The sequence below is a fragment of the Ammodytes marinus genome (assembly GCF_949987685.1).
Source record: "Ammodytes marinus genome assembly, chromosome: 13".
In the NCBI taxonomy this organism is placed as follows: Eukaryota; Metazoa; Chordata; class Actinopteri; order Uranoscopiformes; family Ammodytidae; genus Ammodytes; species Ammodytes marinus.
This window is the reverse complement of record NC_137217.1, coordinates 5,677,421-5,703,169: the sequence shown is the minus strand read 5'-3', so window position 1 is coordinate 5,703,169 and position 25,749 is coordinate 5,677,421. Positions and strand designations below refer to the sequence as shown.

Sequence of the window (25,749 nt, the reverse complement as noted above, 5' to 3'; positions counted from 1 at the left end):
GTCATAATTGCAGTTTAAGATATCTTCAATTCCCCTCATATTCCCCGATATCTTGAACTGGAATTGTGACTAGTCAAAATGTTGTAGGTATCTCAAACCTGAATTATGGGTTGTCATAATTCAGTTGTAGGCTATATCCACAATACAACTCAGTTTTGACTTGGAGAAATAACATTGCATATATCTGTAATGAGAAATACCATAGGCATAAACAGGAATGGTAAACGTGAAGTGATTTCGATGTTGTGGATATGTAATTATTTTTTTGACAGGTCAAAATTTAATTATGCCTAGCCTAGGCCAGAAATCAGCTCTCTTTTTAACTTGACACAATTACGACTTGCCTAGTCAAAATGATGTTGTTGTTTGTAATTTTATTTACGGATAGTGTAATTTAACAACTTACCATAATAAAGTAGCGTGTGCCCTGACATGTAGGCTACACTGACGTGAAGAAGGCTTGAAACATTTCCGATGATCGCATTGGCTCGCAGTCTATACGTCATGACGTCTTGTTGTTGGTGGAGGGGCGTGAGCAGAGCATCGAAGGGGGAGCTACCCACCAGCAGCACTGGCGAAAGCGTCCGAAGGGATGCTCGTATTTCAGGTGAGATTCAACGGAATATAATGAGGATTATTTTAGATAAAAGGCAGATAGACGTTCTTGCGCTTTTACTGCCTGTTCAGCTGAAGATGAGGACATTGACAGGATGCTAACAGGTTAGTAAATGCCCAGTCTGAAACGTTAGCAAGCCAGGCAGTTAGCTTAAGCTAAAATTTGGACGGACGTTAATTAACTAGTTTGATTTCAGCAGTACAGCAATATACTGTCTAAATTAACAGAAAAGCAGTCGTGAATGGACTAAATTTGACATTATTAGCCGTCATATGACCGTCCTTGGCTGAACATAACGCTGCTAGCTTGTTTACCTAGTAGCAGTGATCGATAAAAAACAGTCCCCCCCACTGTAACAAGCTGAGCTGGAAGCCAATGACCCACATTCTTGCTAGCAAAGGCATTCCGTGTTCACCTTTTACATTTTTGCATGAAACACTGGTTCAATGGAATCATATCGTATCTCATAGTTAGTCAGATATTTGACTTTTAATTGGGATAGTGTCTATAAGAAGTGTCTTTGCGCAAGGTTAGTGATGCTCACAGCAGGTCACGGTGTAAACACACAGCAGAGGTAGGACAACACATCTATACAGTCTATGGTCGTGACAAGTTTACATGGGACTCTTGCTCTTTCTGACTCCCCTACATGTATGTCTGACAACTCACTTTGATTTCCATTTACTGACAAAGTGTTAAACTAGATATAGTAAACTCATTGACGTTCTTAAAGGTCCAAAATGTACATAAAGGTGTTTATCCCTCGTAATGTACTCCCGACTGATTTACACCCATGGTCCTCTGGCGTCATTTTGACCCCAAACGGTTTGGTGTTTTTTTTAAAGCCTAAAGTATAAATTGTCAATACATTTTGTGTTACACCTTTAGTCTGACAACTAGTTTGAGTCCAACCCATTATCACAAATATTTCCCTTGGTTTTGGAATTTTAGGCCAACAGACCTTGTTTACATAGAAATATACAATTTTTTCGATTTAAAATTAAATATATATATATTTTTAAATTCCTTAACATGATTTTGACTATATGACTCATTAGAGAGTGGCTTATGTCAAAGGTTAGTGAAAAAGCTATTTTTGAATCACTTAGATTTTTTTAATAGGAGCAAATACAAACACCCATGGTCCTCTGGGGTCAAAATGACCCCGCCCGGTTCGGCTGTTTTCTAAAGCCTATAAAGTATAAATTATCAATTAATTTTGTGTTACACCTTTAGTCTGACTTGAGTCCAACCCATTACCACAAATATTTCCCTTAATTTTTTAATTTAGGGCCATCAGACCATTTTTGGATTTAGACAGTCAAACCAGGCAGGGTCAGTTCTCACCTGGTTTGACTGTTTCTAAGGCAAAAAGCATAAATAATCACTAACTTCAGTTTTTCAGCTTTTTACTCAACTTTATCCTCATTCTTTACCTGGCATAATTAACATTACAACACAACATTACAACACGTAAAACTTTTCAAAAATGAACTTTTGAGAAGTGAGTCACCCTCGATTTGTCCCTCAGTTGAATGCGAGGCCGGTAGTTATGGAGTGATCTTTGCTGATTCACTTCATTGCATTTTGTTGAACTAGGTTCAAAATGAGCTCACAAGCCTCTAAGGTAAAGCCTGCTGCCTACTGATCATGCTGCCTGTCTCAGACTAAGGTTTGAAATGGTGCAGAGTCTGCGAGAAACGATCTGTTTATGTGTTTTGTTTTCCTAATCATTGCTTGACCCCACACATCAAAGGCACAGGTGTTGGGTGTGTCTGTGTGTTTTCTTTTGGGGGGAGTGCTCATGTGTGCGTGTGTGTGTGTGCTCATGCTCGTGTGTGTGTGTGCGCTCGTGGGTGTGTGCTCATGTACAGGTATGTGCGTGTGTGTGTGCTTGCGTGCGTGCGTGTGTGTGTGTGTGTGTGTGTGTGTGTGTGTGTGTGTGTGTGTGGATGTCGTTAGAAGAAGGGGGGGCGGGTATTTCATCTGTTAGAAGCAGTATAGTGTGACCTTTTGCCCCATTGTACCATTGTGTGCTGCGGGGTCATTTTGACCCCAGAGGACAACAGGTGTTATTAAATTAAATAAAACACCCATAATTTGATCAAAACACTTCAAAAAGAAATGTCTTGTGGGGTCAAATTGACCCCAGTACAATAGGAGGGTTAAATGACTAAACCTGGTCTGTTTGTTTCTTTTATATCCTATACAACCATCTTTAAACTGCCATTATCATCTCAACATAATTTTTTTAATCAATACTTTGAACCAAAAATCTCAACTTCTAAAACACTTACATCAACTACGTTTTCCATAAGCATTCTTAGCTTCCCCCTCTTCTGTGTCTCGCCATCCCAACTTTGGGAACCCGTGCTCTAAAGAACCAAACCCCTTTTGACACATGCCTTTCTCTTCCAGCATGCGGTGACTGTGACCTGAAGGCCTGAAGGCACTGTAGGGTTGGGTGGCAGACGTAGCATCAGACTTAGCAGGAGGGATCTCTCTAGCTTTAGATGAAGGATGAGGAGCCCGGTGCACCGATGCAGGGATGTGGAGCATGGCCGTGGGCATGGAGGAGGAGGAGGAGGGGGGGGAACCACCACCACCACCACCACCACAGAGCAGAGGATCCCCATCTCCAGGGACGTCATCACCTCGTCCTCGGCCCGGGCCATGTGGTTCATCAGGGACGCGTGTGGCATCGTGTGCGCCGCCATCACCTGGCTGCTGCTCTTCTACGCTGAGTTCGTGGTGCTGTTTGTCATGCTGCTGCCCTCGCACAACCTGTACTACAGCGTGGTCAACGGAGCCCTGTTCAATACACTGGCCTTCCTCGCCCTGGCCTCGCACCTCAGGGCCATGTGCACCGACCCTGTGAGTGGGGAATTTTTTTTTCTCCAAAATACAAATTTACAGGCAAAAGTGTGACACGTTTTTGTTCAATAATAATGTACAAAGAAATACACTATAGATACTTAGGAAAGCCTATTACAAATACAGACAGGTGTATAGAAAAAAAAGACAATAAGTAAGAATAAAATAATACAAATTAAAGAATAGCTTGAGGCATTTGTAAACGTTTACAAGCACCCAGCTAGGGCAAACAACAAAATAATACATCCCTAACATGTATATAAACGCAATCACACATACACAGTGGGGCGTTCATTTTGATGTATGACACACATTCCAATTTGCGTGACAGGCTGTCATCCTTAATTAGTAAGTTAAGGGTCTTCAGCTGCAAATAGTGTGATTATTACAGCAGAATTATCAGAAATGTTTAGCCTATGTCTACTTGTTTAAAGGTGTAATCAGCAATTCTGGAGAACAAAATCAGTGAATATATCCTCATGAGCCTCAACCTGTCCATACTGTTTGTGCGCTGGAAAAAAAACACTTTATAATAATGGTCAATGAAGTGCACACACACCACTGACGTCTCCCCCTCGTAATGTGTCTGGATAGGGGGCTGTGCCTAAAGGGAACGCGACTAAGGAGTACATAGAGAGCCTTCAGCTGAAGCCGGGGCAGGTGGTCTACAAATGTCCCAAGTGCTGCAGCATCAAGCCTGACCGAGCACACCACTGCAGGTAAAGGCAAACAGGACATGGAGCTCTCTCTCTCTGCAGCGTTGGCATTCACACACCTTATTGCATGCATTATAGCTGCAGTAGTCTGCTGCAGTGGAAGGTGGCATACTGTTGTCATTATAAAATCTAACTTGGGTTAAAGGTTCAGTAAGCGGAATGGTCAGTTTAGCTAACTTCCTGTCAGTGACTGCAGTTAGCAGTCCCCTTCCTCGTCCCCATGTCACCACATTAATGCACTGCGGTCTTCAAGCAGCGAGTTATCTAGCATCATCTCAGATCCATAAGATGTGATAAAACATGATGAAACCATCAAAACAGACATTGGGAAGGAGTTTTACCTGCTCCGCCATTGTAGGCGCATACACATCCACCCATCTGTCGCTCTGCACGTGCACCGGCAGTGAGACGGGTGCCGGTTTGTAGCGTTCTCTCTTCTGATTGGTTATTATTAGTGGGATCCCCGAAAAGTTTATTTGCCGATTACATGCAAGAGCGAGTGACTGAGAGATCGGCTTTATGAAACGCGCACACTATACAAGTGATCACTGTATGCATAAAGAGCGATTTAACACTTAAATTAACATAAATAAATCGCTTACTTCACCTTTAATTAGTGAAATAGATTTGAGTCTGAGGATTGTACTGGCTTTTATTTTCCACTAATGTTGTCGTATCTGGTGCGGCCTGGGAGGGTTCATAGAGTTTTTCTTTTGTTTTATTTGAACCCATTTCTTTTTTCCCCTCACACTGGTAAAACTCGCTGCCTCTCTCAACAGTGTTTGCAAGCGCTGCATACGCAAGATGGACCACCACTGCCCCTGGGTCAACAACTGTGTCGGAGAGAACAACCAGAAGTATTTTGTGCTTTTCACAGTAAGTCTAACCATAAGAGAAATTGCGTTATTACATTTATATAAAGTGAAAGAAAGATCATGCCCAAAATACTAATATTTCTTCTTTTGACAATAACAAAGTTGCCATGATATTGTAGTGTTTTTTTCTCCCCCCTACCAGATCTCTGTTATACTGTGTAAGCCCTGTAGGGGATTCCTCAGTGAATATGACAATTAGTGAATGTGTTGAATCAATGGCCTTTTTTTTTACCTAGATGTACATTGCACTCGTCTCTCTCCACACTCTGGTTATGGTGGTGTTCCATTTCCTCAACTGCTTTGAAGACGATTGGACAAGTGAGTGTTTTTCTCTTTTAAAAAAAACTTCAATTCCCCTCACTCTTAAAAAATGAAGGCCTTACTCCCAGTACTCTGCAGGCCTTCTCCAAAGCCATTAACATAGTTACATAATAGATATGAATGGACATACCTTTACATTTACCATTCTTTTGCCAGCTGCAGTGGTGCTTTCTTTTCCTGCTTTACCTTGAAGCAAACGGGTTACATACCACACTGAGAAACACACTGTGAGGAGTTGCATTTTGTCGCAGCACATCTGCAGACAGAGGCACACACTCTGCAGACAGCATCTGCCCTTTTGTATAGCAGTAGATGTGTTTTTTCCTGTTACCCTGCTTCACAATCTAACCTAAACCTCCCGATTCATTACACTCACTAGACCTCCTCTTTTACTGAAGCGTCCCCAGCAGGTGACAGGTTAATACACAGCCCAGGCTCTGTAAACGGGTCTGAAATTATAAATGATGGGGTCCCACTGTAGCTAGCAACATGCCCCTTTACAGAGCCTGGGCTGCGTATTAACAATGGATTCATTTTCAGCGCGCACACACGTACTGTGTAGCTACATTTTCTTTCACTGATTTTGAAAACAAGCACTCTCCAGAATGCTTGTGGACAGAATGGCTTCCGCGATCCTCCCTGTAGAGAGTTAGCGGACGAGTTAGCGGGTTAGCTTCTTTCATTGTATTGTATTGTGTGTGTGTGTGTGTGTGTAGCAGTTAATTCCTCATACGTCCCTCCATGCCCCTCCAGAGTGCAGTTCCTTCTCTCCTCCAGCCACAGTCATCCTCCTCATCCTCCTGTGCTTTGAGGGCCTCCTCTTCCTCATCTTCACCTCTGTGATGTTCGGCACCCAGGTCCACTCCATCTGTACCGACGAGACCGTAAGTCCTCTAATAGTGTCACCCCCCCCCTTTCCCTCAGTACTCCTTTTCCTATTCTCAATACCTCCTCCTCCCAGGCTGCCTACACCTCTTTGCTTCTCTAACGTTAGCACTAGCATCTTTGACATTTTTCTACTTCTAATACTAACTTTTAACTGAAGCTAGGTTTACCGCTGCCCATTCTGCAAACCTGATGTAGAATGAGGTGCGGTACATTCCCTGCAGGTCATCAGTTTGATTAAGAACACTGTCTAGAAAAGGGAATTCATGCCAAAAAGAAGTGTGAATATTTGTGTTGTCTGTGACTATGTAAGCAGCGTTCACAGTGCCTGATGGTAAATACCAAAGAAAGTGTGACCTGTGTGGATGGTAGTAGCAGCACAGCAGTTGTCAAAGGAATAGACCAATTGTTTAGCTTGTCGGTTCATGACAAGGCAACAGGAACCATTCCTTTAACTCGGCATGCATTTCTTGTAAGAAGAAATGATCAAAGGTCGCTCGTGGCTAGTAAGCTTAGCACAAATACTGGTAATCAATGGGAAGTATTAGCTTTCCTCTGCCAAAAGTCATGAAGATACACTTTACAACATCACCCAAATGGTCCTGTGTGCTTGTTGTTGGGACTTGTTTATTTACCACGTTATGTTGCACGCTATTTTTTCATTTCATGTGATTTTAAGAATCCAATACATACCGTCGACCTGTACTAACAAGCACATCCGCGGTGGTATGCGCATGCTAACTGCGCGGTTTTACTTCCGGTATGTGTTTCATTCTAAAATCCCCCGGTCTTCAATGAAAAATGGAAACAATGACTAAATCATCCGTAGTTATTAGAGTTTTTTTTTTTATCTTGTTTATGTCTTGTTTGCATCTGTTAATGACAGGTTTCAGTTGAGGTGCAACATAATGATTGACTCGTTGTAACATACCAAAGAACTGTCTTGTCTGTATTGTAATCTAATGTTGCATGCTGGTGTTATCACTGTTGTAGAACACACAGCGGTTACCTGGTGCTAGTAGGCTCTAAATCACTTTTTGCTGCATCGACAGAGGTAGGGCTTAGTGTGGAAATATACATATGAATTTTCACAGAATAGGGTTGGACGGTATCCAATTTTTGATCCCTTTTTAAACCTTCCCCAAATTCTCCCCCGGTCCTTTGTATTACCGTTGGGTAATGGCTATTTCTACTTCAACTCTAGACTCTTTACAGGATTACATTGAACTACTCAAGTTATACTGGGCTTACACTACACCACTTTTCACGCGATTTGACAGTCGCAGACAATCTTCCAATGTCGGACTGAAATCACAGGAGTCTTGCTGGAGTTGTGGCGCGCCCGTAATCTCAGTGGTGAGGTTTGATATGATCGTTAGTCTTAAGGGGTTGGCTCAAGCCAAATGACGTGAACACTGTCGCACTCTTTCCAGCACCAAACACAACGCAGGAGGAGCGGCATTAGACGCGACCTGTCTGTGAGGCACTTTTTTCGGACACTTTAACATAGCAGCCTCGGCTGGAGAACCAGCTGACAGCTGTGCAACCTTAAAACTTTACCATCACATTTAGAGTTAGGAGTTAGAGTTACTGGGGGACGAGAACAGCAAATAAAGCTGGTCAAATAACTAAAGGATTCCCCCCGCTCGGAATATTGAATTCACTTTTTAAAGATTAAATAATGACAATCGCGTTTGCAGTTTTTAACATGATCATACATGACATTTAGCCTACGTGTTAAGGGCATATAGTTGTTTATATTTACTTTACACACAGTCCATTTAAACTGCAATTTTTTTTTTATTATTATTTTTTTCAAGATATTTTTTTGGCATTTTTATGCTTTATTGACAGTGCAGAGAGACAGAGGTGAAATGGGGCAGAGAGGGGAGTGACATGCAGAGGACGACCGCGGGCGGGAATCGAACCCGGGTCTGCTGCTGGGCCCGGCCCAGGGGGGGGACGCTCTACCAACTGAGCTAAGGGCACCCCCTAAAAAATAAAAAATAAAAAAATAAATATATATATTTGACTGAATTAACTTTTAATCCCCGGTAGCAGGATTGGAAATAATAATAATCTCAAAGGGAATCTAGTTGTAGTCTTGCAATATGAATGTAATGAGAGGAAATACTGTTGCTATTTTTTAAATACCCGGGGATACGCTATTACCGCCTAACCCTAACACAGGAAGGTACATATGTCCATGTATCAGTGCACGGAGGAATCAGTGTCCCCGCTATGCAGTTTGGTCCTATCCTTAAAATCCTTCAGCCTGCTGGTGTGTGTCTGCCTGTGTGTTGGACCTCACCAAACCAAACCAAACCAAACCAAACCCCCTTTTTTCCTGCTTTGAACTTCTTTTTGTCTGCAACTCTAAGTCAGATATATGGGAGGCATAGGATCAGTTGAGCAAGGAAAGCTTTAAAGTGTAGTCGACTGTGCAACACACACACACACACAGGGAAAGGCAACAGGACACAAGCAGCTTGTAAAAACACCACTGAAAATACTGCGTTTATGATTTATTGATTTTCAAAAAAAAAAATCGGTATTTGTGATTTACTACATTTGTGTCACAAAGAAGCCCACCCGACTGAAGTGTGGTTGTATGTCTCGTTTTCCCAGGGCATAGAGCAGTTGAAAAAGGAAGAGAGAAGATGGGCTAAAAAAACTAAGTGGATGAACTTGCGGGCGGTGTTTGGACACCCTTTCTCCGTGTTGTGGTTTAGTCCCTTCTCCACGCCCGACCACGGCAAGGCTGAGACCTACCAGTATGTTGTGTGACAACACAGCAAGAGAAAAGCAGCTTCACACACACACACATGGCACTGTGTGGTGCTGCTCCCCAAAATGCTGAACATGAATTAACACTGTATCGCCCACACCCCACGCTAAGACATGGACCGCTCTCCATCGGCTTCTTGTGTTGCCAAACTGCTAGCGTTTTTATGTGTACCTTTTTTTTTCTTGGGTTAAGTTGAGTTGCAGAGAAAAAGAAAAACTATTTCTGTTTGTGAATCCTGTTTGCAAACACTGTGATAAAATCTCTTTGTTTGTTTTCTTCTATTTCTGTTGTTGTATCAGAGGCCTTCTCTTTTCTTGCCATGTGTGTGTTCTTAAAGGGGGAGTTCAGAATACATTCCCAACCTATCCGTGGTGGCGTTTGGCCATGCTGCTGCTTTTAGTTTTATGTGTGGAGGTTTTGCGATATATCCACCCCTGAAACTGCCACTCCAGTACAATGGAAGTGATGCCCCTGACAACTATTGATAGATCTGCTAAATGTCAGAATAGTAAAGAAAACTGTGCATCAAGTTCCCAGAATGCAATGCAATGTGTAACATTATTTTGTTACCAATCACCTCCATTGTACGAAGGTGAGAGCAGCCAGATGCCATTTTAAATTGCTACATACTAGAATACAGAAAATGTTCTATGTGCATTGACCCTTTAAATCTTCCTTTTGTCAGACACCTATAAGAAGGGGTTGGATGAAATGGTGCCAAATACAGCACCGAAAGGAACAGTTTGCCATTATAAATGTGGGTGTTTGGTTAATTATGACTTCTACTACACCCATTTGGGTACAAAACTCTATATATTGTTCAAACTGAGAGTTTTGAGACCCTCCAACCCAGTGAAGAATCCCTGAAGTACAAAACTGCAAGGTACTTTGATAAGGTTTGGCTGGGTAGTGTTTAAACGGTGGGAAACGGCTAAAGTAACACAATATCTCACCAGAAAATAAGCAAAGTGCTCCTTTTTAAAGTGTTGTATTTGAGCCTGTGCACGGCAGACTAAAGTTTCCCTGTTAGTAAAACTACATGCAAGGCCAGAGAAGTCCGCCTGCCCTGCACTGTAAAAAATCATGTGTTTTTCAATGACTTTAACATCTTCCCTGATTCCTCTCTGATACATGCTTGACATGAACAATGCCTTTGTTGGAGGGCAGAAGGTGAATTACAGTATTTATTTATTTTGAACCAAAATAAGCTGGGAAATGTCTGGTTGTTCCAATATACAGGATCAAACCAGTATCAAAATGCCAGCTAGTTTTGGGCGCAGGAAGTGGTGCAATATGCAGTTTCAGGGGAGGGGGGATTTGTTTACATTTGTAGAGCCTGCAGTTAGTTTAAAAAAAACAAACATAATAACTCTACATGTTATTCTTAGTATTTAATCATTCTAACATCATAAATCAAAACTATTTTTTTTGAGGGACCTGGGGCCTCATTTATAAAGCTTTCTACGCACAAAAACCTTGCGTAGACGGCAGAAATGTGCGGTCAAATGTGCGGTGGCAAAACGGTGGTATTTATAAAAGAATTCTTTGCGTAGAAGTGTGCGTATTCCCACGCAAACTTTTGACCATGCGTAGAGCTCACGCAAGGTTTTGCTGACTCGGGGAATCAGCGACACTCAATGGCAACACCACGAAATAAAGCTCTGTCATCGGAAAAACACACATATCCTTGGCACCCAATATATTTCATCAATTATGTGCGTACCTATTGTTGCGAATATAGGCTACTGTTGTCTATGGCATGCAGTAATGATGTAGGTTGATTTACTTATCAAGTAGGTCTATACATATTTTGATTATATTTTGAAATTGAATCTTATAGTTCTACTCTATAATAATATCATATACGTCGGGAGGTGTGTCCCTGAGTGGCCAGCGGGAGAGCAAATAGTCTATATTTTAGGCTGTGTGTAAAAAGTAGTTTTGTACAAAGTTAAGGCCAACTATATTAATTAAAACTATATATTTCGTTAGATAAAATCATGTTATGAATTTAGCAAATTATTTTATGCATCTCTTTCCCATAACAACTAACCCTCGAAGTTTAAACTAGCCTATAATCTGACGTTGTTGGAAATGTGTTGATCTATGGAAGGGAAGCAATGCTTTGGAATATACTATAGGCTAATGCATTATTTCACTTCTCACAACACATTTTATATAGTCCTACATATAGGCTAGTCCTACAGTTTCGCTAATACGTGATATTTCATACAGTACAAAGTTGGGCAAAACATCTTAACAAAGACTATAACGACTGTGCCAATCATGATATGTGATCAGCGCGCGCGTGTGTGTTTGTGTTTTTGAGGCAGTTACAGCGACGCATGGCACGGGCTTTCTTCCTTCCCAGTCGCTTTCTTTGTGGCCGGTTACCTCCCTTTTTTCCTCATGTCAGTCAAAATTCCGTGCTTATTAAGTGCGTCATCATATTCAGGAGCTATTTAGCATTCGCCATGTATGGTAGATTGTGGGATGAAACTGGGAGGTGAAGTGGGATGACACCGGGCGGAGATCGTCCGCGCACAAATCACCGCAGGTGGGTAATTATAAAGGGAAGATTGCGTGCAACTGTGCGCAGCACAGTTTTATAAATCTCAACTTTTTTTTTGCGCAGCACATTCTTGGCTTTGTGCGAACGCAATGTTTTGGGAAGGTTTCTACGCACACCGTTATAAATGAGGCCCCTGGAACCCAAACCTAAGTCTAGAATATTGTTGTAAACGAAACTGCAGGCCCTGCTGCTGTAAACAACACCTTTTGAACGGTGTTCCAGGGAACCAATTTTCCTATGAGAATGTAATCTCTGAAAATGTTCACTTCTCTGACACACCCAAAGTTACATAGCGCACCTTTAATGAAGAAATGCAAATGGTTTGATGGGAACAGATGTAGAACACGTTTGTTGGAATGTCGTCAGTGGAGTTTATCAGGCTGCCGACAGCAGTCCTTTTTCTGAGGAAAGGCTTGTCCACCCACAGTAACGCCAACGTGTGTGTGTGTGTGTGTGTGTGTGCCGTGTGCTACACTCCCTGTGGTTGTCTTTGATGCTGTGAGCGTGTGCCAAGTCCATTGAACTCCCACAATGACATGGTTCTATTTGGGTAAAGCTTCAACGTGAACATTTTCCTCAAAAAAAGGACGCTGGCTTTATGCTTCAAGATAATCATTGGTGGAGAGAGTGTGTGTATTCAGCTTATCAAAATGTAGGACTATTATACAGTATTATATTATGCAGCAGCGGGACTATGTCAGATAACTCTAAAGATAAACTCTTATTTAACGCAGTATTAACTCTCATCCTTCACATTTACACCAGTATACTAAAAAAGGCTAATTTGCACTTTGTCATTTTAATTTCCAGATTTTTTCTCCAGTGCTCTGTTGTGCATTATATTCTTCTATTATTATTCTTTTGTTTGACATGATATTATATGTATTCTTTTGTTATGTGAATGCATGGTTTCAGATGAAGGCTTAGTTTAGTAATGTACAAGTGAAACACTGCTGGTATGATGATGATGATGATGATGATGATGATGATGATGATGCCAAGTCTCATTGGTGAGAGTGTTCGGTAGAGACGAGGATCTCTTTCTTTCTTTTTCTGGAAATTTTTATTATTTCTAAATATTCTGAAGATATTTCAGCACATGCGCAGAGAAAATAAATACTTCTCAGTTGCAATTCAGAAGACTGTGTGTACTTGTTTTTTGAATGCAGATTTCTGTATTTCCCTTTCGACTGTATACTATGCCCAAATGTATTTTCCTACCTCTCAATTATTCTTCAAATCATGTTCAAGACAATAAGTTTCCTCCTCCCACCTGCATACAGTCCCCTTCACACAACCCTGGATTGTTGACTCTGTCCTCTGTCTTTCATTCTATTCCCTACTTTACCCTACTGTCTGTAATACTCGTGCATTTTGCTTTGGTTGATAACTGATTGTGCCAAAAGCTGTTCTCAAGCAGACAACTCTTAGTAATGGTGAGGAGAGGTAAGCTAAGCTAACGTTGGGTCATGTTAGCCGTCCCATTTGAGTGTACAGTACCGCATCACAACTAGCATGCCCGTTTCTAACTGAAGGCCAAAATGCGCTCCATGTCTTTATTTTTTCTTTTTTTTTTGCTTTGTTCAGAGACAACCAAACATGATGAATGAATGAGTGAGCTCCGTGTGGAACACATTGCATGCACTGCCACTGAGCATTTGTCCCACACATTTCTTCATGTTTTGCTTGTCCCTCAGTACAGTGTAGTATTATATTGTGCATGGCATGTGTATTTAAAAAAAAACAACAACTGAAAAAAAGGATACAAAAGCTTGCGTGCCTTTTGTGCATCGAAAGAGTTACTGGTCGCTGAAATCCCTCCCCCAATGCCTCCATAGCCTACACTGATCTACACTGTTAAAGGAGGACAAAATCATTTATCGCACAAAGAACAAAGTGATTAATTCAAATGATTGAGATGCAATCTGTGTAAAACAACCTGACTTTTGAATGGATTGCCATTTAAAATGCTTCAAACGTCTGTGCTCCCCTCAAGAGGTATTGCAAACAACTTTGATGATTATCTTGCTATCTTCAGGTCCCCATCTTTGTTAGTCCAGGTCTTTGATTAAAAAAGACAAATACCAGCAAGAACTGCTGAGCCTCAGCTGTACTTTGTGTTGTGTGCTGATTAGTAACAGTCTGAGCTGCTAGCATGGCTGTATGCTTTTTGACTGGTTGACCCCGGACATGGACTATAGATTTGTCCCTCGTTGTTCCATAGTGAATGGTCGATATTGACCGGAGGAATAACTACAGCGACCAGTAACTGCTTTGATATACACACGGCGAATGAGTATTATAATAAAGGTGGACTCAGTGATTCTGGAGAACGCTTCTGGTCAGAATAATTTTTTGTCCAAATCAGTGTATATGTCCTCATGATCCACTACATGTCCGTACTATGTGCGCCAAAAAAAAATCTGGTGTTGAATCACTGCCCAGGGCTCTGTAAACTGGCATGTAAACGAAGGGTATGCTAACAAAGGGGCCTACTGTAGCTAGCAACATGCGCTTTTACTGAACCTAGGTGGTGTATCAACACAAGATTTATTTTTCAGCACTGCCACTCACACAGTACGGACAGTAAGCAAATTCTGAGTAGTTATTCACTGATTTTGACAAAGTAATTTTGACCACAAGCTTTCTCCAGAATCACTGACTCCACCTTTTTAAATCTGAAGGGCTGTTTGTTTAGCCCAAATAGCTCAATCATGGTGTTGCTGCAGTTTTTGAAGTCATCACCTTTTATACCATAGTGGTTGATAGTGCATGCAGAGAATGACACACACATCCAGCCCTTGTCCACCCCTGTCACAGCTCAGACCCCCCCCCCCTCACTGTTGTCTTTCCTTCCCCAGGGGATCGAGCGTCTGAAGGGGGAGACGGGCCGGTGGGGGAAGGTGGCGTGCTGGGAGGCCATGGAGGTGGCGTTTGGCGGGCCCTTCTCTCTGTCCTGGTGCAGCCCCTTCGCTGGCCTGAGCTGCACACGGAGCCCCATGCAGCACATAGCAGTGCCACAGGGAGACATCATAGAGGAGGACGTCATAGAGATCCCACTGGAGTAGCCATCAGCAGCAAGCCAAGACCTCTTTGGACTACGAGGACTGAACACAAGACTACCAGCATGGCTAAATAATATCCAGAAAAAAAACAACTGGAATTTATATTGATCTATTATTATTATTATTTTAAAATCTCAGAGACTTTATCTACGTGACACGTCCATTCTCTCTTCCCAGCGTCGATGCAGCCTCTACGCAGAGAGTACCAAGTGAACAAAGATTCTGTTAATGCATTTACCAAACACACAGCATATTGGACCTGTTTTAATATAAATAGGTGGCAATCTTAAAGCCTATAGAAATGATCTTTTGACGATTCTAAGTAGGTACGAGGAACTTTTAAATATTTTGGAAACAGTCTCATTTATCCTCTGATGATAGATTAAATGTAAACGAGACCATCAGTGCAAAGAATGCTTTTTTGATATAGTTTTTCTTAATGCCTTTGTCATGGGAACGCTCACCCAGGAACAACAGCTGGCATGGTAAATACACTAACTGCATTTGTCCAAAGGGGGCCCGCTTGATTTAACACTGAAAGTTCCTCGTAGCAACTTTAAAGGGGGAGTCAGCAAATCTTAGCCAAAGCCAAAATGAGTGAATATCTCTTACGATCCGCTACCTATACAAACTGTGTAAAAAAAAAAAAAAGAGTCTATACCAGCCTAGGCTCTGTAAACTGGTATGTAAACAAAGGAGCATTTACAGAGCCTAGGCTGCGCATTAACACTGGATTTTCGTTTCAGCTCACAGAGGGTACTCAAAGGTAGCGGATCCTGAGGAGATATTCACTGCTAGTGACAAAAAAAAGCATTCTCCAAAAATCCGCTGACTGCACCTTTATAAGTCATGCTGCCTACAATGCAGTATCTTCCTGAGAGCATTGTGTAATAATAAATAACTTAACAGGTGAAGTGAAGGACCTCCTGTTAGCGCGACCAAAGTGTGTTTGTGACAGTCCACAGAGTCTCAGGAGAACTAATGTAACACTTGAAGTACGAGCCATTCTCTATTAACCACTCTTCTGTCTCTGAGGCCTTTACTGTGGGATTAGAAAATCACCTTGTGCCTTTTTATCTGTGGATAAACACTCCCTGCGTTCCAAATCACTTACCTTTTCTTTTTTTAATACACTACATACTAAAGTACAGAAGAGTTTTAGGGCCACATGAGGGGGAAAAAAAATCAGATAAGGAAGATTTTTTTTTCATTATGTCGAGAAATGTCAAGAATAAAGACGAATGCTCCAAAATGCAATTGGAGTTAGTTGGGCATTTATGTATTTTAGGCATACTACAATTGCATGCATGTATTGGGACATCCTAAATCTTTTTCTACATACTAAATAGTATAGGGAAGTATGGTGATTGGAATGCAGGGACTATGTATAATTCATTTTTCATGTACTCATCTGTCTATTGTATGTGGCTGCGGTTGCCTTTTTCCTTTTTCATTCCTCTGGTATAGAAAATAGACGGTAATTGTCTTGATGTGGAGGAGAGGTTATTGTATGATTGGTTGTGCTGCTGGATAAGGGCTCTAACTGTTAAAGAGGTGCTGGATATCCTGGGACCATAATGGGTTTTTTTAAACCGTGTTTTACATTATTCTAACACACTTTTTTCATTGTGTGGGTTCCATTTTTTTAAACTCAAATAAATGGCCATGTTTCATATGTGTACATTACAAACTGTATTGTTGTCTTTTAAGATGTTTGCTGTTAATAATCAGAGACAGCACTGAATTTGACTTTTTTTCAACCTTTATTTATACTCAAAGGACACACAGGTTCCCCTCAATTGCATTGATGACGAGTTTAAAAGTAACATACAATTAAATGTGCAGATTGCAGACTCACAGGATAAAATAGACTAATCTGTACCTAGACTGCCGACATTTCTATTCCGTTAGATTTAGATTCAATAAGAGAGAAATCAGCTGCACCATTTATCTCCTCGTATTTTACCGTATTTTAGTCAAACAGAATCAACTTAACATTATTCTATGTCATGTAACGCTAGTTATAGTTGCAAGATTAGTCAAAAAGCTTAAATGCCAGGATGGGATAGAAAATGCTGATAATTAGCCTGAGTATCAGAATTATTAGCCTATTTGTAGAGAGAGGGTCCTATGTGTTTGTGAATGGACTTCAGCGGGACATGTAGGGGGATTTTTTAGGAAGCATTGTCTTGTAATTCAATAATATAATTCACATTCAATAATATGGGGTAGGAAATGGTTAGGGACGAAAAAATCACTGAAGGGTAAATCAACCTTTTGAAGTGTTCAGCTGTTTTGCATACAACTAGGTAGGCTACGTTGTTAAAACATATAATTTTAAGGATGCTAAAAGAGAAAGAAAAAGGACATAGTCCTAATAGGCTACAGCACACAGATCAAAGTGCCGTGCTGTAGGCTATACAAAAAATGTAAATAAAAAAAAAGTACAGTGTCGGAGTGCCCAAAAAAGCGGCAGCGTCAAGATCTCTCTGAGCTCTGGCCATGTCACGGTTGCAGTCAATGGGACTCATCGCTAAACTCCTTGAGAGCACAGACACCGTAACACCAGAGCCGCAACCAAATCTACCCCGTCACGATTTCACTGAACTCCGGTACCGTGATGATGGTCGATAGGATCGCAGTAACCTCCCCGACAACGGACACCCGACCACCAGAAATGCAGCCAAATCTACTGCCCAGATAAAGAACGGTATTCTATGGTGTATTTAAATGCCTCCCGTGGTGCACCTCGTCTCACTCATGGTGTTTCCGTGTGTTCACTGCTCATCTTCAGTTCTCACACACTCTCCCTCTCTCACTCACTTCCCAGACCCTCTTTCCACATTGTAAACTGCTGTACTTTTCAAATTATTGGCTTTTTTATACGTCCGAGACTGCCCCATTGCATTGTGGGTAGCAGCTACTGCCGTGAAATATGAATTTATTGATTATTGGTATTGCATATCCATAAAATAGTCCCTTTTATAAAAAAGTTTGCTGATTGGTGAGGTGTCTGATGAGCCTAAACACATATCTCCTATCCACAGCTGTCATTTCACTACTGTTTAGTTGTTTTGTCTACTGGAAACATGAGCCATCAGACTGTTTGATCATTCTGTTATTTTTTAATTTCACCTCTCATCACACAGAATGGAACTCTCATTAAAACTGCACAGGGGATTGGCTGCAGTACCATTTTCAGCCACAACACTGAGTCAATGGGATGGTGGCGCTGTTTGAGCATGTACGCTGCTGTCTATGGAAAGAGGGTCCTAAATATTTGTGCGTAGACGGACTTTAGCGGGACACATATCGAGGGATTTCGTTATGATTGTCATCAAGCCATTTAAGAAATGTTTCCTGTAATCACTTGTCGATTCATTTTTATTAAGAAGCATTATCTTGTTATACTTTCAGGAATATCTGTTAGTGGTGGTAGGTCTTGATTGACCAATCAGAACACATTTATCACTGCCGTGTAATAACTAGCTTTATTCTGATGATTTAAAAAAAATCATGACAGAAAGATCATCATGCAATGAAGTGGCATTTGTTTGCCTGATTTGTTCCCCACTGTTGTCTAACAATGTCGCTACCCAAGTACAGATTGTGCAAAAGGCTAAATAAATAAATAAATAATTATAATGTATGAAACATCTCTATTTGCGCTCAGTTGCAACAAGTAGCCTAACTGTTGTTTAACATAAACGTTGAACTTGACCTTAGCTTGGGATAAAAGGAGTTTGAGTTGCGTCCACACAGAGGACTACACAGGTGATACTCATATTATTAGAATATCATGGAAAATAAATTGGAATTGAGGCAAGAATTCATGCAAAAGGGGCCCAAACCAAGTACTGAGTACATATCGATGATTATACTTTATATAGGGCCGACATTTCTGTATTTAAAATCCCTTTTTTATTGATTTCTGATATTTTCTTTCCCTTATGGCATGTCTGACCTGTATGGGTTCACTTTGGTGGGCCTAAACTGACCTGGTTTTATCTCTGTTTTATCTAGTGGCGCCCAATTTCTTCCCTAAAGATCTCTCATAACATTGGTCCATTTTATCACTCAATTTGGCCCATCTGATTGTGTTTACCTTGCTCGATTTAAGTAATGCAGCTCAGGGTTCACAAACTTTTGCACATAGAAAAGTTGGTAAATAATTTGTTTTATTTGTTTTAACAATTGATTTCCAGAAAAGAAAAATGTTGAATAGATAAACAAACATCTGTTATTTCATATACAAAATACCGGTATTGATAAAAATGAATGATTATTGGTTAAAATAAATAAAATTCCAAAAGGCTCAAGGGGTTCACATACTTTCAAACAGCACTGTATGCTGCCAATATAAAAAGCATACACATTCAGAGATGACTTTGTATCAATAGCTAGGGCTGATAGTGCTGAAAGTTCCACTGGCTCCGTGCTGCTGTTTTAATGGAACTAATTGTCACTGAGTTCTCTCTTCCTATAAAGAAACATCTCCACTGTAAAGGGCCCTGAGAAGTTCCATGATGTGCTCCACAGTCTGGCTCCATCACTGCTCCTTCTTGCCCTGCTCCTCCTCCTGTGTGAGTGTGTGCTGTGTGGATCCATGGTGAAGTAGCAGCAGGCCACACATAGTGAGAGAGATGCCCACCCACCAGAGAGCTGCATGGCTCTCTCCAAAGATCACCCTCCCCAGCACCGCCTGGACACCCAGACAGACAGAAACAGATACGCAATATCAGTCTCAATCCTTGCACAAATACTTTTAGGAGAAGTAAGCCATATTTGTTTGCTGATATCTCTATAAACTCTATCACTCTATATTCATACAGCAGTCACTTAAAAAGTATGTGCAGTTCATAACACAGGTTTCACAGTCATTCAACTTAGTAGTAATTGCCAGATAACATTTTGAGTATCCCGCTCGTTTTTTTATCCAATCAGGAGACAGAGCGTTATAAAGAGGCGGGTCTCTGTGCCTGTGAACGATGACTCGCTGCTCTCCATCGAGGCACTATCTGACAAAGACAGCTGTGTGTTCATGTGGTTGTGACGTATAGGGACAAGTGAGGGGACTTCTGACTGTAGTCACTGACAGGAAGTTAGCTATTAGGAACATATCACTTACTGAACCTTTAAAATAATACTTTTTTACCTAACCATTTCCAATCACAACCCTCTCCACTCCCCAGTCACCAGAGGTGTTCCCCAGGGATCATTACTGAGGCCCCCTGCTTTTCATAATTCATTTACTTCCCTTTGGTGGTATTTAAAAAAAAAATCCAACAATCAATTTGACACCTTTAGCTCTACCCATCTCCCAAACACACGTCCATGCTTCCTCCCTCTTCGCTGTCTGACTGCTTAGAGGAAATTAAAACCTGGTTCGCTCGTGTCACTTCCTCAAACTCAACTGTGACACAACTGAAATACTTCTTGTTGGCTCCAAGTCCACCCTAATCTAAAATGTCCAATATTTCACTCTCCATATAGACCATTCCTTAGTCCCTACCTCCCTTCAGGTCAAGAGTCTGGGTGTCATCCACAACAGCACCCTTTCATTTCAGAAACATATCAATAATCTCACTGGGTCTGCTTACTTTCATTAAACGTCTTTGTCATCCATCCCTCACACCCAACAGCTATTCTCATCCCTCACATGAGGGACTTTTGTTTCAATTTAATTGTTTATTTATATATGTTTGGCTACCTGTGTTTTACTTGATACTATATGTTTAACTATATTTTTGCTTGTTTTAACTGTACCTTGAATGTTATGAAAGGTACACTAGTAAAAAATCAGAGAATTATTATTATTGTTGGTAAAGATGAATATTGTAGCAGCTCACCGAGGAGATGAAGTTGGATGCCGTGGAGGTGACTGTGACCCTGGCCGAAGAGGAGCACAGCCGAAGAGCTTTGGAGAAGAAGGTCCACATGACAGCATTACAGGAGAACAGCAGGACTCCACACAGCAGCCGCAGGGGGACGTGGAGCTACACACACACACACACACACACACACACACACACACACACACACACACACACACACACACACACACACACACACACACACACACACACACACACACACACACACACACACACACACACACACACACACACACACACACACACACACACACACACACACACACACACACACACACACACACACACACACACACACACACACACACACACACACACACACACACACGATTTACATTACAGGTCCAAGATAGGGTCGGGGATGCCAGCCTAACACTAAGCAGTGACTGAACACCTGTATAATACAAGGGTGTGTGCACAGATGTATTTAGACGTTACAGAGCTCATAAACTGGTTTGGTGAAACAACTTTGTTGAATGAATATAATGTGAAGATGGTAACAAGAACATGTCACACCCTCTATTTACCAATGACGCGTATTGGCCACGAGGTGGAGCACGTGAGGTCCTTTATTTAACGCTACCTGTAGATTGTGTCTAGCCCGGTTCTACCCATGGACATATAAAGAGGTTCTACCAGACCATCGTACTTCATTTCATTTGTACTGAAGGGAAATTAAAATTGAGTGGAAGTAGTAGGCGGGCGGTGCCAGGCTAGATTGTGTCGACTCAAACCAATATCCTCACAGCTCATCTGGAATGATACATGGTGGTGGAATATGCTTTTAGTCAAAAGAATGGTAAAAACTCTTCCTGATGCATACGCTAAGAACTTTTGACGTGAGCCACTTTAAACACCGTCTCTCATTGAAAGTATATCACTAACAATGTGTAAGCAGGACAGACAGATATGTCCAAAACCCTTTCATCATGTCAGTAGGGGTAAAACAAACAACAGAGTTCAGAGAAAAAGACAGGCAAACAGGTCTCACCCAGTAACAGGCTGAGGTTCCACCCTGCGTCTCCGTCCAGCTACTGAGTCCCGTCTCACACATGTCCCTCACATAGTCGGCACCGAGGGACAGCTTGGCAGACAGCGAGGCAGCGGCTCCCAAGAAGCCCGCCAGTAACGCATAAAGAGAGCCCGACATCTTGTTTAAAGAGAATAACACGCATTACAGTGATATATTAGTCCATAGACCTAATACTATATGACATTAGTCCCCCACTGACATCCGTGTCAAGTGAAAGGAGTTAGCTTCCGGTAGGAAACTTGAAAACAAAAGCCCGCTTGGCGAACTCGGTTCATAAACATTTTTACTGAAGGAGAAAAAGAATGATAGAAGCCTTTAATTTATTTTTTAAAGTTATTTGTGTTAGCCTGGAAAAAAAATGTTCCGTCATATTATGCGCTGCTATCGTAGCCTTTTCAGTGCAGTTTATATCGGAAATCGCCGCCTGACCTATCTATGCGCCTGACACACACCATGCTGCCACATTCTTTAACAATTTTTCTTGCCTTTTCGGTTGTGGGAAAATATTATAGGTGAACGAGGGGGAACTTGCTTTTGCCTTCAACTAATTCTACAATTTTATTTTGAAAACAAAAAGTCATTTTTATCGGTCACATTCCGCCAACTTGACGTCACTTTACTCTCCGCCAATCACAGGAGGTTCCTCGTGTCGCGTGACTCGCGGCGGCACATCTCAATGACGTGCGTTGTGTTTTGGTGAAAATCTCCTGCACGGGCCTGTGATTCTCATTCTCCCTCTGATTCAGTTTGTGTGTGTTTGCATCGTTACTCTTTAGCAATGAACAAGAAAGGAAAGGTCAGCGGCGTGTCATGGGTGAAACCAGCGGAGCCGTCCTTTTTGAAGAAGTTTAAAAATGACGTCGGTTACAAAGAAGGACCGAATGTTGATACTAAGGTGAGTGGCCGTGTGCTTATGCTAGCAGCCTGGGCTAACGCTAGCTCATTGGCGTGCATGTATTCAGAACATCAGCTATCTATTTCGCCAGCCTTTCGTTATATTGTAATGGTTTCAATGGCGGTCTGTTGATAACACAGCTTGCTACCACCAGCCTCGTTCATTCAAACTGCCGCGCTGATGCCTCCTCCTGACCAGTGCTCATACAGCGCTTTGAATGGGGATATTATGTGCTCACAGTCTCTTTGTCCGGGTGTAATGTTCCCCATCCAGCGCCAGGCGATGCCGACAATGGACGATGACAGCGGCAGTGATCGAGATGACGAGCTGCCCCAGGTGGTGTTGCTGAAGGGTGGAGACCTGACCGAGGACGACGTCAAGAAGATGAAGGGCAACAAGCGCTCCGGAGGGGGCGCAGAAAAAGGTGAGCTATAATAATACAGCTCACAATTTTTTAAAGGTCACATATTATGCTAATTTCCAGGCTCAAATGTGTAATTTGGGTTACTACTGGAAACTGTTTTCATGATGTAAAAAAAATAAAAAATAAATAAAAAGAAGAAAAATAAAAGGCGAAACTACCTCCTACTGGAGGTAGTGCTAAGTTAGTTTGGTAATGAGGGGGCGTGGTTTATCCCCATGTCATTAAGCGGAGAGAAATCTGACTGGTTTTCAGAAAAGTGGAGGTGGAGAAAAAGAGAGGGTTTTTTTTTCTCATACCTTTTTTGTACTCTCAGATATAAATGTGGAAAAAGTGCATTTTGCATAAAAGGAGACCTTTTTAAAATGAGTTGAATTTCAAGGCAAAAGCAGAACCTACAATGTAAAGCCCCGCCGTTGCACCGACTTTGCACTGACTTTGTTCATGATGTGTTTTGGTTCATCCTTTCCCACCCATCCAACCACAGGCGATGAACCGGCCTCTGACGGTAAAATCCTCTTCAAGAAACCTGCCAAGCGCTCCTCCTCTGACAAGTTCCAGGGCATCACGGCCACCTCCAGCAAGAAGAAGAGGAGCGAGGGAGCAGAGAAGAAGAAGGTGGTGGAGGTGAAGGACGACGACGACGACGATGAGGAGGAGGAGGAGGAAGAGGAGGAAAAGGAGGAAAAGGAGGAAAAGGAGAAAGAGAAAGAGGAGAAAAAGGAGGTGAAGTCTGGAAAGAAAGTGAAGAACACCAGCCTGCTGTCATTCGGAGGGGATGATGATGATGAGGATGACGAGGAGGAGGAAGATGATGAGGAAGATGACTAAATGTTTCTGCTGGTTTCAGGCTGTGTGACGGACAGGGATCACAGTGACATGTGAACATTAATGGTAAAACGTTTCATAATATTGTCAAATAGGATCAGACACTCTATACAGATACTGTCTGGAGCTCATCCACCCTCTTTTTTTTTTAATTTCAAAGGACAGTGTTTGTGCACGTCTAAGCCCACTGACTACACAGCGTCTACACTTGGATATTACTGGCGATGGTCCGATTAGTTTAAGTACACTGTTAAAAAAAAAATCATCTTTTTTGCTTTTTCAAAGTTCCATTAAGGTGGGATGAGTCTGAGCTCCATGTGATGCATTCAAGGACAAACAAATATCCTCAGACAATAGTCTGCTGAACAGCAATAATTTTAAATCCGACCTGTATATGTGCTTTTCACAATACCAAAGTAAATATGGTTGTCCCCAGGCATTATTGCTAATATACTGCAGCTGAGCAGATTGGCCTGAAAGTCACTTGACTCAAAGCTTTTCTTAAATTAGAACTTAAAGGGCAGCTCTTTCTAAATCACTATTTCAGTCAATAAAACACTGGGCATTGCATTCATGAGCTCTGACACTCTGATATGGCCTTTTTTCAATATGTAAAAAAAGGCCAGCGCTCTTGAATGCACCAGCTGTGAGTATTTCAGCTTCAACAGTGCGATACAATGGACCCATCTGAAAAAGGTGAAGCAACGTTCACTTTGATTGTCGACCTACCTCAAATAAATTACAAGTATCGGCAAATAGCACGCCGAGACCTTTTTGATATGTGAGCACCTTTTTAAAGCGGACTTGATTTTTAACAGATACCTTTTTAACAGTTGAACATTTTAAGAAGTGGTCAGTGATGTAGGCGATTTGTAGGCAATGGGTTTAAAAATGGGAAACCATTTGTGTGCGTAGTCTGTCCTTGTTCATTAAAACATAATGGCGAATAGAACTTCAGCATTAGTTACTGAGTAAAGAAGTCAAGAGTTGTCATTGTGCAGTGAACCACGCTGTGCTTTTTCACTGTTTGAAGCTGGTGCTCCTCAAAACATTAGGTAGAAACTTCAGTTCAACGCAAACTATGCAACTTCTTCATCTGATCAATGGGAATCAGGCAACGCAAGAAATACAAGTTGATTTGATCATTTCTAAGGAAGTAATTGGTGATTTATTTTGCTTTTTTTTTTTTTTTTTTAAAGACCAGTCAGATGATTGGAATTACTATCTTTGTTTTAATAAGTAAATTAAAAGAAAAACATTTATTGATTTGATTTGACTTTTTTACTTTAATATCGAAACCTCTTTCGGTGGGATCTAAACCGCTATATATGGACGATTCTTCCTGTGTTCTTGGTGCCTTCCATCTCCGTCCATCAAGAGAGAAACAAGTCATTTTATCCCCTAGTCTCAATAGCTGCCGTCTTCTTCACCAGACATATGGACTCAAAATTTCATCTAAAAGACGCTTGTCATTTGCCTCATACGTGTAAAGATAATTTTGTTGCTTTGTGTTTGACTCTTCCAACTCCTGTTCGTATCTATCTATGGTGTCATCAGAACTATTAAGTGTGAAAGTGCTTATTGTAGAATTTGTTTAATACATTCAATGATGTGGTGAAAGTATGGATATATTCTAGCTTCGGAAAAGGAGCTGTTGATGTAGTAACGATGCGTTCTTGTCAATGCAGTTGTATGATTTTTATTTTTTTTTTATAAATGTGAATTTGTTTTTATTGTGCATTTTTAGAGAATGGTTGTGGCTGTGTAACATTTGAAATATAAAACATTAAATCGACCATACTATATCCTGTATTGTAAGCTCATTGTTTTCACCTAACTGCAGTTGGGTGTTCAATATTTTAGGAAATACTTTACTCTCAGAAGTTAATAGATACCACTGTGTTATTAATCAGTGACCATTGAAAGGGTTGCTAGGCAGATTTGGTTACCCTTGGACAAATGCCAG

At 41.4% G+C, this 25,749-nt stretch overlaps 3 protein-coding genes across 5 annotated transcripts; 2 read left to right on the top strand and 1 right to left on the bottom strand.

Annotated features, from left to right (window-relative positions):
* Window positions 1-544: 544 nt before the first annotated feature.
* Window positions 545-16,674, top strand: LOC307259223 (palmitoyltransferase ZDHHC3-like). Of its 3 annotated transcripts, none has more exons than XM_080038986.1 (7): window positions 545-607; window positions 3,035-3,490; window positions 4,085-4,209; window positions 4,986-5,082; window positions 5,318-5,399; window positions 6,156-6,286; window positions 14,509-16,674. In XM_080038986.1, exons 2-7 carry the CDS (start codon window positions 3,137-3,139, stop codon window positions 14,713-14,715), a joined length of 996 nt encoding a protein of 331 aa, XP_079895112.1. In that variant the 5' UTR covers window positions 545-607; window positions 3,035-3,136; the 3' UTR covers window positions 14,716-16,674. The 3 variants fall into 3 exon arrangements, with proteins under 3 accessions (XP_079895112.1, XP_079895111.1, XP_079895113.1); XM_080038985.1 differs by having other exon boundaries at window positions 579-720; XM_080038987.1 differs by lacking the exon at window positions 14,509-16,674 and adding an exon at window positions 8,916-9,203 and having other exon boundaries at window positions 579-720.
* Window positions 16,675-18,890: 2,216 nt separating this feature from the next.
* Window positions 18,891-21,837, bottom strand: LOC307260171 (transmembrane protein 42-like). Its single transcript, XM_080040328.1, has 3 exons — window positions 21,598-21,837; window positions 20,562-20,708; window positions 18,891-19,414 (listed from the first exon to the last, which is right to left on the bottom strand). Exons 1-3 carry the CDS (start codon window positions 21,754-21,756, stop codon window positions 19,262-19,264), a joined length of 459 nt encoding a protein of 152 aa, XP_079896454.1. The 5' UTR covers window positions 21,757-21,837; the 3' UTR covers window positions 18,891-19,261.
* Window positions 21,838-22,341: 504 nt separating this feature from the next.
* Window positions 22,342-25,581, top strand: kiaa1143 (KIAA1143 ortholog). The gene is made up of 3 exons (XM_080039693.1): window positions 22,342-22,534; window positions 22,808-22,958; window positions 23,443-25,581. The coding sequence occupies exons 1-3, from the start codon at window positions 22,418-22,420 to the stop codon at window positions 23,784-23,786; spliced, it is 612 nt and encodes a 203-aa protein (XP_079895819.1). The 5' UTR covers window positions 22,342-22,417; the 3' UTR covers window positions 23,787-25,581.
* Window positions 25,582-25,749: the final 168 nt, after the last annotated feature.